Below are 12,947 nucleotides of genomic sequence, written 5' to 3'. Positions count from 1 at the left end.
TTCGCTAGCGCTTTTATCGAGCTCTTCGTTGCGGGTTTTTATATTTGCGAAAAGCTTTTTAAGCTTAACAGCTTTTCGTTAAAACTAAAAAAGAGCTTAGTATTAAGCTAAAGCTTCTTCGAAGTTAATAAGAGCCGAAAGATTATCTTTATCGTCTTGTTTACTAATAGCTTCTTCTTGAGTAAAAAGAATTACTAGTTGGGCCGTAGAAGAAGAAAGAGCTGCTAGAACAGCTTTAAAAAGTATACGAAGGATTTTGCCCGCGGGGCGAAGGTTGCTGTATTATATAAGTGCTATCCTTTAAGTTGTACTTAGAATAAGCCTTCTCGTGACCGTTAAAGTCGTTTGAATGTTTTTTAACGTTTAACTACTAAAGAATTCTAAAAAAGAAAAATATTATTAAAGCCGTTCCCGGCAGAGTAAAGTAGTTGTTAATAATATGACGACCTTAAGCGATTACTTAAAAGAACTCACGAGAGCGCGAAGGTTTATATAAGAGCTTAAGAAAATCTTAAAATAATAATTTAAAATCAACAACTACCGAGTATAAAGGTCGAAAGTAGCTAAAGTCTATATACACGAAAGTAGAAGCGCTAAGGACTCGTGAACTATAGTTTATAAGTCAAAAGCGGAGAATAAGAGAATACGAAGAATACGAAGGAAAAAAGGAGGGAAGTAGCTTGGCGCATGTAAGGTGCGTCCAGGAGACCTGGCGTGTCGTCACACACGACGCAATTGCGACTCTAATAAGATACGAAGAGCAAGCTTTCTTTAGCGACCTCTTCGCTTTTTTATTAAAAGGGATAAAGACGAGAGTAAGAGTTTATTATCTTTAAAATCTTTTTTTTAATTATTGTCTCGCTGTAGTTGATAAAACGGTAGCAAAGTACTAAGAACTTCTTTAAAGGAAAACGTGTTATTCGTATTAAGTATATTAAGTGGTAGCAAAGTGTATAAGATCAAAACGGTAAGCTTAGATCGCAAATTAAAAGAACTTAAGTAATATTAGTAATTCTAGTAACTTTAGTAACTCTAGTAACTCTAATAACTCTGATAACTTAAGTAACATACTTAAACCGCTTAAGCTTCTTTAGAAAGCTTTAGACTTTATTGCAAATTTAATACGCCGATTCGGAAGAAGTGAGCTTTAGCAAATTAATAACTTTAGTAACTTAGTTAAAAAGACTTACTTATGCTACTTTACGGCGGCTTACGTATAGAACTATATAAACTTTTAATAAAACTTAAATCTTGCACGCGCTAGGCTATAGAATCGAAACTTCGATAACTTTAGTAACTTTAATAACTTTAGTAACTTAATTAAAAGTACTTACTTATACTACTACTTATGCTATTTTAAGCAAGCTTACGTATAAAACCGTATATATCTTCGCCGAAACTTAAATCTTAAACGCGCTAAGCCGTAAAATCGAAACCTTAGTAACATTAATAACTTTAATAACTTTAATAACTTTAGTAACTTAGCTAAAAGGACTTATTCATGCTACTTAGCGCTGGCTTACGCATAGAACTACCGTGTGTATCTTCGCTAAATCTAGCTATATTATTACTTCGAGCAAGCTTACGCATAAAACGATCATATGTACTTTTATATAAACTTTTAACAAAACTTGAAACTTAAGTGCGTTAAGCCGTAGAATCGAAACTTTAATAACATTAGTAACTTTAATAACTCTAATAACTTGGCTGAAATGACTTACTTATGCTACTACTTATGCTACTTTAAGCAATCCTGCGTATAAAACCGTATGTATCTTCGCCGAAACTTGAATCTTAAACGCGCTAAGCCGTAGAATCGAAACCTTAATAACATTAGTAATTTTAATAACTTTAATAACTTTAATAACTTGGCTAAAAAGACTTATTTATGCTACTTAGCGTTGGCTTACGCATAAAACTACTATGTGTATCTTCGCTAAAACTATTTATACTATCACTTCGAGCAAGCTTACGCGTATATCGTAATAAAGAAAGCGAAAGCGAGCTAAACCGAATTGCAAGATCGCGTAAGAAAGGTGGTTTGTTTAAGGTACGCCGCAATAAAAAGGATAATCTATAAGAGTATTTGCGAAAGGTACGTTGCGTAAAGTAAAAGTGACTAAGCTTTAGTAGTGAATATCGTAAAGAGCGTGGTTTTCGTAAAAAAGCTCGTAAAAGAGAGGCTGCAATTGGAGCGCGCTAAAGTCGGCCGCGAGGCTTTTTTGCTAGTAGATCGTGATCGTCACTAAACGAAAGTAAAAGATGTTTTGCTTTATATGCAGATTTAAAAGCTTTGTTTTTAGCTTTACAATCATTATAAAAGGCGAATATTTTACTTTAACTATAGTCTTAAAATAATATAATAAGCTGAAAAGTGTTCTTAAGTATATATCGCGAGTAAGTATAGATACGAAGGTCTATATTATAAATTAGTAAAAGTTGCAATAATACTTAAGCAAATAATAAAAGACGAAAAAGTTAAGTACGTACTTAATACGTGCAGATATTATAAAGTACTGCGCGTGCTGCTAAATTATTTATCTCGATTAAGTTTAACTATTATATATGAATTAAACGAGCCGACTCGTTCTAAAAAAAGTTTAATAGATTAATATAGAATAAAAGTCTTAGCACGCTTATAAATCTTGCTAGATCCGTATAAAATAGTCTTACGTGACTAGATGACTAACCACTATCACAACTATTAGATGACTAACCACTACCACAACTATTAGATAACTAATCACTACTACAACTATTAGATGACTAACTACTATCACAACTACTAGATAACTCATCACTACTACAACTACTGGAATTTATCTTAGGTCACCGTTGGTGATAATAAGTTCTTTAATACGCTATCTATTAAATTCGCTAAGTTTTTTAAGTAGGTTAAGCTTAAATTTAATCGATTTTATCCGGTGTTCTTTTAATAAGATAACGTTGTCGAAAATAAAGTTGTTTAAGTTAAAAGCATCGGCAGCAATAGCTAAGAAGCTTTTTAAAGTATAATTGATAACGAGTCTTTAATTAAAGTTATTATCGATATCGATCTCGGCGTTCGCAGCAGCTTTTTTTCTAACTATTTTGCCGTGCTTATAAGCGTTTTTAATTAAAAAGAACTTAACTCTTTTATTTTAAGCAACTGTTTCGACGATCTCGAATTATTCGTTAGAATTAGACTTAGTTAATATCTCGACCTTTTTCTATTAGCTAGTGCTTTAGAACTTCTTTTTAATAGTTATGCTATGCTAAAAGGTAATTAAGTTGTAAAAAAGATTATAAAAAGTAGAAAGTAAAAAAAAAAAAAAATTTAAGTCGGTATAAAAGAAAGTTTTAAAATGTAATAATTAGTAGTAGTGTGTGACGTGTTTTTATTAATAAATAATGTTTGACGTATTGCGAGTTACGAGTTGCGGGTTGCGGGTTGCGAGTGTATAATATAACGTGCTTTTTTCGTTGCGAATTAAAGCGCATAACTTATTAAAATATAATATTCTTAAGCAAATGGAAGCGTAAAGGTAAAGCAAAGGTTAACTGAATTAATTGATTAAGAACTAAAGAAAAAGGAAGCTATAATGCAGAGTATTCTGTACTGCACGTACCCCAAGCTATTCTACTTTAAGCCTACCAGGAATTGGCTTTACCAGTTTGCGTAAGGCATAGCTAGCCAGGAATTTCCTACTTCAACAGATAAGCAATAAAAAAGACCGTAGAGTACTTAATAAGTAACTCACTCCGTTCTTAATAATAATCTATAAGCCGTAATCTGTAACAATAAGTAATAATAATAAGCTATAATACGACGACGTAATCGACGGACTTTGTATAATATGACGAACTGATGAATTCTAACTTTAGAATACAAAGTGAGGAGAGGAAAACAGGAAGGTCAAGAGAGCTCAGGAAGGTCTATATACATGGCCACAGGCGCTAGGCCTGGATGGGTGATCAGCTGATGCAGGTAACAAGGCAGGCTGTCACATTTTAAGCAATCGATCGTTGCTAAAGACCTTTGACTCTAGGAAATTACCATTATAATATAATCTAATCTGACCAAAGGCCTTTATCTTATGTCTTACCGACAGCCTTTCAAGGCATTAAAGGTTATAGCCCGCATCTTCCTTTAAGAATATAAACACAAACATTTATATATACGAAAGTAAGGAGCGTTACGGACGCGTGAACTATGATTTACGGATAAGAAAAAATGAACGAGAGAAGTAAGAAAATCTAAAAAAGAAAATTTCACGGGTGCGGGTAAAGCTCGCGCTACTGGCTATCGGATCAAAATATTATAGTATACATCTATGCTGTATACGCTCTACCTCGATACTATATAGTTGGCTAGTGTTGCGTGACAGTAATACCTTACAGGATGACCATGTTACACCCGACAGGAATACTTTACTCGGATACCCAATATCCGTATAACTACCGGGAAGCCTTCGCTATACTTGTAGTTAAGATAAGGATCCGACAAGTTAGAGATTCTAATAATGCGTATTATAATCTCGTATTGTATCGTATTCAAGTCATAGATATTAAATGGTCCTATTATTAATAATAGCGTAGAACATATATACTGATCCGAGGGCGCTCCTTAAAGCCCCAGAAATCAGTTCACTATCAATTCATACTTTTACTCTCTTATACTTCTATCTTTGCCTGTCTTTAAAGCTACCTTTTCACAGCTAGCTTACGCATGACAGAAAAGAAGGAACTAGCTAAAGGACTTAGCGCACGTAAAAATAGTGCTTAAGAGACTTAGCGTATTGTTATATATTTATTACCGGCAAATCAATATTAATATAATACGTCGCTTCTCTTACCTTAAAGGCAGGTAGGGGGTCATTTGAGCGGTCCTCTGACCCTCTTTTATAAAAGCTTTTATAAAAGACGGTTATTAGACCGCTTAAATTCAGTACTAAGCTCTTTTCAATAATAGTTTGCCAAGAAGACCGTCCCATTAAAAGAGACCGTTTTGTAGCCGTCCTATGACCGTCCCCGTCTATATTTTTAAAACAGATTTATTAATAAGCTCGTTTTAAAAAATTGAAATAGTTCGATGACCATTTTAAAGAAGATATAGTTATAGATAAAAATTATCTTTTAAATAAAATTCTTTTAATAATAATTTAAGAAGTTCGACGCCAAGATATTTCTCGGTATCGCTCCCACGGCTTGTATATCAACGCTTTAAATCTAATATAATGTTGAGCTAAATGTGGATCCTGGCTAAGACCGTAAACTGTTAAAAATGCGGTCACCTGACTTACGCCCGTAACGTTGATTGGGTGCATCTATTTAAGCTTGGGCCATCGAGGAATATCAAAAACTTGACTAATCACTTACTAATAAAGAAAATGGGAATCTTGCGAATATAACGAGTTTGCGCTTTTGCGATTGAAATCTATTAAATTTAATGCGCGAAAAATAGCTACCAATATCGCTATAAATTGCATGCTCGAAAAATAGCTAGCTGCGCCGAGCTGAAAAAAGTTATTGCTGTAAATTGAATAAATTGAATGCTCGAAAAGTAGCTGGCTGCACCGCGCGGAAAAAAGCTATTCGATAGGAAAAGGGCTATTCTATAAGAAAAAGGCTATTCTATATGAAAAAAGCTATTGCTATAGATAAAATATTCGACAGACAGCTGATGCGTTATAAGAAGCTATTATTATAAATTATATAGTTACGAATATTATACCGCGAAGTCCGGAAAACTTACCCCGGAGCTTGCGAAGGGCCGTAAGTTTTAGCTTGCGGCCGGGCTGAAGCGTCACATTTTCTTTACATCTTTTTAAAGCGTATTTCTTATAGAAAATCGATGTAGCGCTAATGCGGAAGGCAGCCTCGCACCACGACCGGGCGAAGCAAGGTCTCCTCTGGCCCCGGAGCTTGCGGAGGGCAGCCAGAGGCAAGACCTTGTTTTTTATAATCGGAATCGATCGATTGAGCAAAAGTTCAGCCGCGCATGTTATGCCTTGTATCGCTTGCTAAGAGGGGGAGGGTAGACTGCTGTGCAATTAAAAGAAAATAAATATTATTTGCTTACTAATTTACGTTTTCAAGGACGGTTTCAAGTTCGGGGACGGCCTTAGGACGGCTACAAAACGGCCACAAGACGGTCTTAAAACGGTCTTTTCATAAAAAGACCGACTTTTATAAACGACTATTGTCGTGCGGGAATATAGGCTTATAAGACTGGTTACTGCAATATGCATTGCAGGTCTGCTTTTGCACATCAGTTAAGAGCCACATTCGCTCCGATAGCTTAGTTGGTCAATCGATCGCTAGCTATCATTAAGCTATGCTGAGCGCAGAATATAGTTTTCTTAGCCGAAAACCCGATGCTACCCCGCTATCGTTAGCTGCGGGGCATCCACCTTCTTTATCGATAAGACATAGTGACTTAACAAGTAGTCAGGCTGCGATGTCGCATTTGCGCAAATAAAATCGCTAACCAAAAATCCATTTCGATAAGTGATAGAGAAGCTATTAACCGCCACGTGGTTTACAGAGCAGTCGGTACGATAGGCGTTAACCGGCCAGCTTTGGGGGGTGTGTCGTGCGGGAATATAGGGTTATAAGACTGGTTACTGCAATGTGCATTGCAGGTCTGCTTTTGCACATCAACTATTCAATCGATCAAAACAATATTATTTTAGTAATAATCTTTTAACGAAAAGACGAGCTTTTATAAAAAAAGATTTAATCGATTAAAATAGTTTTATTTTAGCTACGATTTAAATAATCTAAATCGTTTGTTTTCAGATTCTACTCAATTTTAAGTATCGGCCTAAGGTGATCCACTAGCTATGCTAACCTCTTGAAATCGTCTTTTAAAGAGACCGTCATCGGATTGTCAGCTGACGGTTTAAATAACCCCCTATCTGCCTTTAAGGTATTACATTCATCTCTTTATTTTAGTATTAAATTAAATCACGTTATTAAAGATTTATATTCAAAAATATATAAAATTTACGTTTTAATCGTAAAGCTAAAAGGTATTAATAATTAAAGAATAAAAACATATCATCATTTCGAGCTTTGAATTATTTAAATAAATAGGCCTTTTGAAATTCTATAAACTATTAGTTGCACGTATATACTATGATACCGGTAGGTGCAATCTTAAGCTCGCTTTGATATTACGTAAGCTGCTTGCCATTTACGTCAACTTACTTAATATATTATTTAATATAAGACACTTGCTTAACCTGAAATACTTGCTTATCCTGACTGTTACCGAGAGCCCGCAAGCAAAAAGTCAGCGCACTGACTATTATTACATAAGAATATATCCAAAGTATATATCGTCGTATCAAACCTTGAATTAACGTTAAAGGTATATCCTTGATAAGGCGGGCGGCCCAGCGATCCCGACAGCCGATCTCCTCTTTAATCCCGCCGATCTGGCCCTTCCCTGCCGTGCCCCGATCACACGTGACCCTTCTGACCCTGCATTCCATTAATTTCTTCCGCTCACCTTTTCTTCGCCTTGAACGCGTCCCGACGCTTATTATCCGCTTCACCTTGCCTTTTCTTTCCGCTGCGCCCTCGCCACGGCCACGGCCACGGTCATACCGTCGTTTCCCCTTCTCCTGACGTCGTTCCTGACGTCGCGCAGGATTACTTAATCTACCCATCCTTTTGATCAATCGCATCGCAATCGCAATCGCAGTTGCAGTTGCAGTTGCAGTTGCAATTAGAGTCACAGTCGCATTGCAACTCTGGAATCACAAGAGCCGCACCACCAACAATAATTCAAATCAACAACTCCTGCGCCATGGCGGACAATGCCACCTTTGCCTCGCCTCTAGCAGATACGAAGTTCGCGCAAACTATTGGCGCTGGTCCATTCGATGGCATCCTCAAAACCTTCTCCGAATTGAGCAGCAGTAGCTGGACGATTGCACTAATTCTGCTCGCCGTGATGGTCATATACGATCAGTGTGCGTCCTTCTCTGTCCTATCTGTCTACCTATTTGCTATACTCTCTTCTGCCTGCCTACTGACTCTCCTTCCCCCTGGAATAGATAGCTATCTATGGCAGAAGGGATCGATTGTCGGACCCGCCTTCAAAACTCCCTTCATTGGCCCTTTTCTCGAGTCCATGAATCCAAAGTTCGGAGAGTATAAGGCGAAATGGGCCAGTGGCGAGCTGAGCTGCGTTTCGGTTTTTCACAAGTAGGCTCCGCTATACCGTGCCGTGCCATGCAATTGATCAGATGGAATGCTGACCCGTTTCCAAGATTCGTTGTCATTGCCTCAACCCGGGATATGTCACGCAAGGTCTTCAACTCTCCGGGATACGTCAAGCCATGTGTAGTGGACGTGGCCACCAAGCTTCTCGGAGAAACAAACTGGGTATTCTTGGACGGCAAAGCACACGTTGATTTCCGCAAAGGTCTCAATGGACTCTTCACCCGAAAGGCTCTTGAGACTTACCTCCCCGGCCAGGACGAAGTCTACAATGTTTACTTCAAGAGGTTTCTGAAGGTCACCGAGGATGCTGGAGGAAAGCCAGTCCCATACATGCCAGAGTTCCGTGAAGTTATGTGTGCTGTATCTTGCCGGACTTTCGTAGGCCATTACATCTCGGACGAAGCTATCAAGAAGATTGCCGACGACTACTACAACATCACTGCCGCGCTAGAACTTGTTAACTTTCCAATAATTGTCCCCTTTACCAAGACGTGGTACGGAAAGAAAGCCGCCGACATGGTTCTTGACGAGTTTGCAAAGTGCGCCGCGAAGAGTAAGGTGCGGATGGCTGCAGGAGGCGACATCACATGTATTATGGATGGATGGGTGAAGTCTCAGCTCGATTCTGCAAACTACCGCCAACGTTTGGAGAAAGGTCTTCCAATGGAAGGCATCGCTAAGCCCTCCCCCCTGCTACGTGATTTCACGGACTACGAGATTTCACAAACCGTGTTTACATTTCTGTTTGCGTCGCAAGATGCTACCAGCAGTGCTGCAACGTGGTTGTTTCAAATTATGGCTCAGCGACCCGATGTTCTAGACAAAATTCGCGAGGAGAACCTTCGACTTCGAGATGGAGACAAGAGCAAGCGTGCGACAATGGACATGCTGGATGAGATGGTTTACACTCGGGGCGCTGTGAAGGAGCTGCTTAGATACCGTCCCCCTGTATTGATGGTTCCTTATCTCGCCAAGAAAGCTTTCCCGATTACTGATACCTATACGGTTCCCAAAGGTTCGGTGAAGTCCAAGTCCCTTAGGCTTATGGTCAGAAGCTTATTTTTATTCATAGGCGCTATGATCATCCCAACCACGTACCCATCGCTACGCGACCCTGAGATCTACGAAAACCCAGATGTCTACGATCCCGATAGGTACGTGACTGGGGATGCCGAGATCAAAGGTGCAAAAAACTTCCTGGTGTTTGGAACTGGACCTCATTACTGCCTTGGTCAAATTTATGCCCAGCTCAACCTCGCTCTGATGATTGGTAAAGCATCTATGGAGCTGGACTGGATTCACCACCCTACGCCACTATCGGAAGAGATCAAGGTGTTTGCTACAATATTCCCCATGGTATGTACATCCGCTTCGACTTGCGTAGTTCACTTACTCACAGCAGACAGGATGATTGTCCTTTGACCTTTTCACAACGACCTTGAGCGGTAGTAGAGAGACTTCTGTGTTTAATCAAGATGATCTGCCTTAGCAACCTCATGCAAGCTACAATGCGTAATGGCATCTCCAAGACGGGGCGTCACTTCTGGCGTTAAGAAGCGGGGTTTGTTATAACTTGGGACTATAGCTACTAATATTATTTTTTAATACAGCTAGTAAATGCCTTTAGGCATTGGTCAGAGACAGCAGCTTCGAGGCACTCGAGCTTGTCCGTGTTTACAAATTGCAGCATGAGAAGTAACTTACGAGTCTTTGTATCTGCTGAAAGTATATTCTTCTGCTTAGAAGTGATATCTGCATCCTTCTCTTCGTATGGGGCGAGTTTCTTAGTCTGTAGGCTGTCTTCGATAAAACCCTTCTTCGACGAGAAAATCGATGTGCTGGGATAGAGACGCCGTTGGTTTCCTTGGCTGAGGCTTTGGTTTCCATGCTTTTGTAGAAAGCAGGGTTAAATAGAGAGGATCGTTCGTTGGGTGGGAAGCTTGGTTTGTATCAAGTGATGGGAATAATCAACATACGACCTCGACAGAATCCTGGGAATTTGCCTGGCGGTATGATGACTTAGTTGAGGTCGAATATAATTGATCGATGTCTGCAAGCTCGCTGGCTTCTGCGACTCTGTTGAAACTTCAATACAGATTTACTGGGGGCATAGATGATTTATCAACATCCCTAGAAAATTATGCTTCAAGTCGTCCATCAAGCTCCCAATTCGACAGCTCTTCTTGCATAAGCTAGCCTTTTCATAAGGCTGGCCCGGAGTCGTACTCTATCTCTGTTCTCGAACCTCCGATGCGGGCACGAGGGGAATGCCGTCGTCGCATGGACGGATTTACAGGGCGGGCATGCTCCAACTGTTCTGCGCCACATAGGTAGTAGGCACAGATTCCGCCGACCGAGTGACCCAGGCCCCAAGCTCCCAATTCAAACAATCAAGGATAAATGAGGATTTCTTGTCTCAATTGCAACGTGAATGATTCGGCTTCGAAAGAAAGGGTCTAGGCAGGCTTTCCCGCTGTGCGATGATATGCAGGCCGAAGTGCCCAGTACTACTAGTAGCTACTTTTCAGAGTTCCCCAGAGACTATGTAAGCACACAAGCACACAAGTATCTCGGGCATGAAGCGGCTCGGAAAATTCCGAGCGTCGTGACCCCTCCCATGATGATATACATATAAGTCTTTATCCTCGAATCCAAATTCAATATGTGCTCTCAAAGAAATGTTAGCCGCGTCTACCCGGATTAGTTGGTCGCTAATGAGAGTTCCCAAGCTGCACGTATACATAAATACGCATGAGGATTTGAGGTTCATAAAAGCCGCTGTCCCAGAAGATACCAGTTAGCTCTGCACGTACACCATCAATCAGTACTAGACAAAATCGGCTGTCCGTTTTTGCTTCGCTCTCCCTAGCTTTATTGAGAGGGAAAAATCACAGATAGAGAAGCCTGGGGACTGCGTATCTTGGTGAAGGCTTGCAGCTTGCAGCTTGAATTTGCTCGCGGAAAGGACGGACGGAATTCAATAGATTGCGAGTCTCACGGTAAGACCTCCAAAAACATGGTATGAGTATCAGAAAGTAAGCGACACGAATCACAGTTAAGAGGGGAGAGTGGAGCGGGTGCATATCGAATGATGGAGACCGGGGATGCTGTGATTCACGTCATCGGGTCGAATTGTAATGTACTTGATGTTTGTACTATATGCAGATAACCTCGCTAGAAACTATCGTCGAGGTCATTTCTCATAGCAACTATACTTGGACTATCTGTGCCATATGTGTCATCTGGTCCAGCACCAGCAGTCGTGAGCAAGTCCTCAACAATCCTCTTGCTGGCTTCCCGCGCTATTACATGTTAGTTGGGGTTGGAAATAGCCAAGAGACGTGCATACCAGGAGTTTGAAGGAGCCTCGATTGTGGCAAGGAAAACTGAATGGTTTTGGGTGGACTCATTCCAAGCTCCCTGTAGACCCCTTCCGCATCTTCATCGCTATCACTCTCCCAGCTGATCTCGTCTTTCTTTGGCGGTTTAACATGAGCATCCCTGGCTTTTCCTCTTGCCGGAGTCTGGACACTGATACCAGGCGTTCTTGGTGCGTTGGGTCTACTGTATAGCTTTCTGATAGGCGATTCGAAGATCTCTGCATGCAGTTGCGGCGCTGCAACTGGTGGTGACGACATGGGTGAGGTATTGTCCCGCCAGGAAGGCTTTTTGGAAGGCGTTTTCTGCTCTTTTCGAGTAGTATGAGGTGTGGCTTGAATGCGGTAATTCTTGTCCAGCACTCGATGCAATAACGGGTCGAGGTTTTGTTTTGTGGTGGTTTGCTGAAGATAGGACGTAGGATCGAATGGAGATGACATTGGAGTCATTGACATGTCTGGGAGCCTGGTTTGTTGACTTGGTGTTGCGGGCACTGCTTCTGTATCGTTCCCGTTTCCATGCCTTGGCCCGCCTTTCAGCTCCTGCTTCAAATCCTCATAAGGAGAGGGATACTCTGCGAACTTGGGCTTATCCGAGAATGAACTCTTGGGAGGGGGAGCTCGTGGGGTACTTCCACTGATGTCAGCGTTGTCCAGAAGGGAATCGTCGGTTTGGTCGTAGAGATCGCGGGCTGCGCCTTGGTGCTGAGCCGTGTCATCCTCCAGCAAGGAAGCAGACGTGGAGTATATGCTGGCGCCTTCGTGCGATTGTGTGAATGATATATCGTCATCCTCTACATCACGCTCCTCTACCCCGGACAAAGAAACATTTGCGCTGGCTTCGAAGAACTGCTTCCAGAACTATGTCGCTATCAGTGCCTGCAGCAGAGGTATTCCAGAACTAAACTGACCTTAGAACCTTCCCAGACTGCGTTTGAATGCTCAGCATATTGCTCCACGATCGGCAGGATACTCGAAGTTACGATCCGGTGCGCTCGACTGAAGTTGTGGTCAATTTCTAGCCATGTCAGCCTCGAAGTGCGGTTGGCGAGGGATCGAAAGCAAACCTTGCAGTGTAAGAGTGATAGACTGCTCCAGTTTCTCCAGCTCCTCGGTAAGGGAAAACGGCCGAACCGTGGAAGAAGAGCGAGACATGCTTATCTGAGGTTCTTATGACTGACAGATGTGATTGATGTAGACGGAATGCAGTTTGTTCGTTCTGCGGTATTACACGGTTTTCCACCGGATACGCGTGTGTGCTGAACGGCCGAGGCGTCCTTGATACTCGGAGAAAGTGCCGGGCCGAGCTCGCTCGCCAGGACTTGTATTGCCGTTAGTATAGTAGGTGGTGTGTTT

The 12,947-nt window shown here is 41.1% G+C and overlaps 2 protein-coding genes across 2 annotated transcripts; one reads left to right on the top strand and one right to left on the bottom strand.

Moving 5' to 3' along the window:
- Window positions 1-7,795: 7,795 nt before the first annotated feature.
- On the top strand, window positions 7,796-9,656 carry L3040_001843 (uncharacterized protein; the record flags this gene model as incomplete). The annotated part of the gene is made up of 5 exons (XM_066156912.1): window positions 7,796-7,961; window positions 8,046-8,196; window positions 8,262-9,229; window positions 9,287-9,570; window positions 9,621-9,656. 5 exons carry the CDS (start codon window positions 7,796-7,798, stop codon window positions 9,654-9,656), a joined length of 1,605 nt encoding a protein of 534 aa, XP_066012918.1.
- A 1,732-nt stretch (window positions 9,657-11,388) lies between these two features.
- Window positions 11,389-12,746, bottom strand: L3040_001842 (uncharacterized protein; the record flags this gene model as incomplete). Its single annotated transcript, XM_007294514.2, has 4 exons — window positions 11,389-11,516; window positions 11,564-12,452; window positions 12,503-12,609; window positions 12,659-12,746. 4 exons carry the CDS (start codon window positions 12,744-12,746, stop codon window positions 11,389-11,391), a joined length of 1,212 nt encoding a protein of 403 aa, XP_007294576.2.
- Between the last annotated feature and the right edge of the window lie 201 nt (window positions 12,747-12,947).

This window comes from Drepanopeziza brunnea, assembly GCF_022702325.1.
Source record: "Drepanopeziza brunnea f. sp. 'multigermtubi' strain 214-2 chromosome Unknown ctg2, whole genome shotgun sequence".
Lineage (NCBI taxonomy): Eukaryota > Fungi > Ascomycota > Leotiomycetes > Helotiales > Drepanopezizaceae > Drepanopeziza > Drepanopeziza brunnea.
The sequence above is the reverse complement of the archived record's forward strand: the minus strand, read 5'-3'. Positions and strand labels throughout refer to the sequence as shown.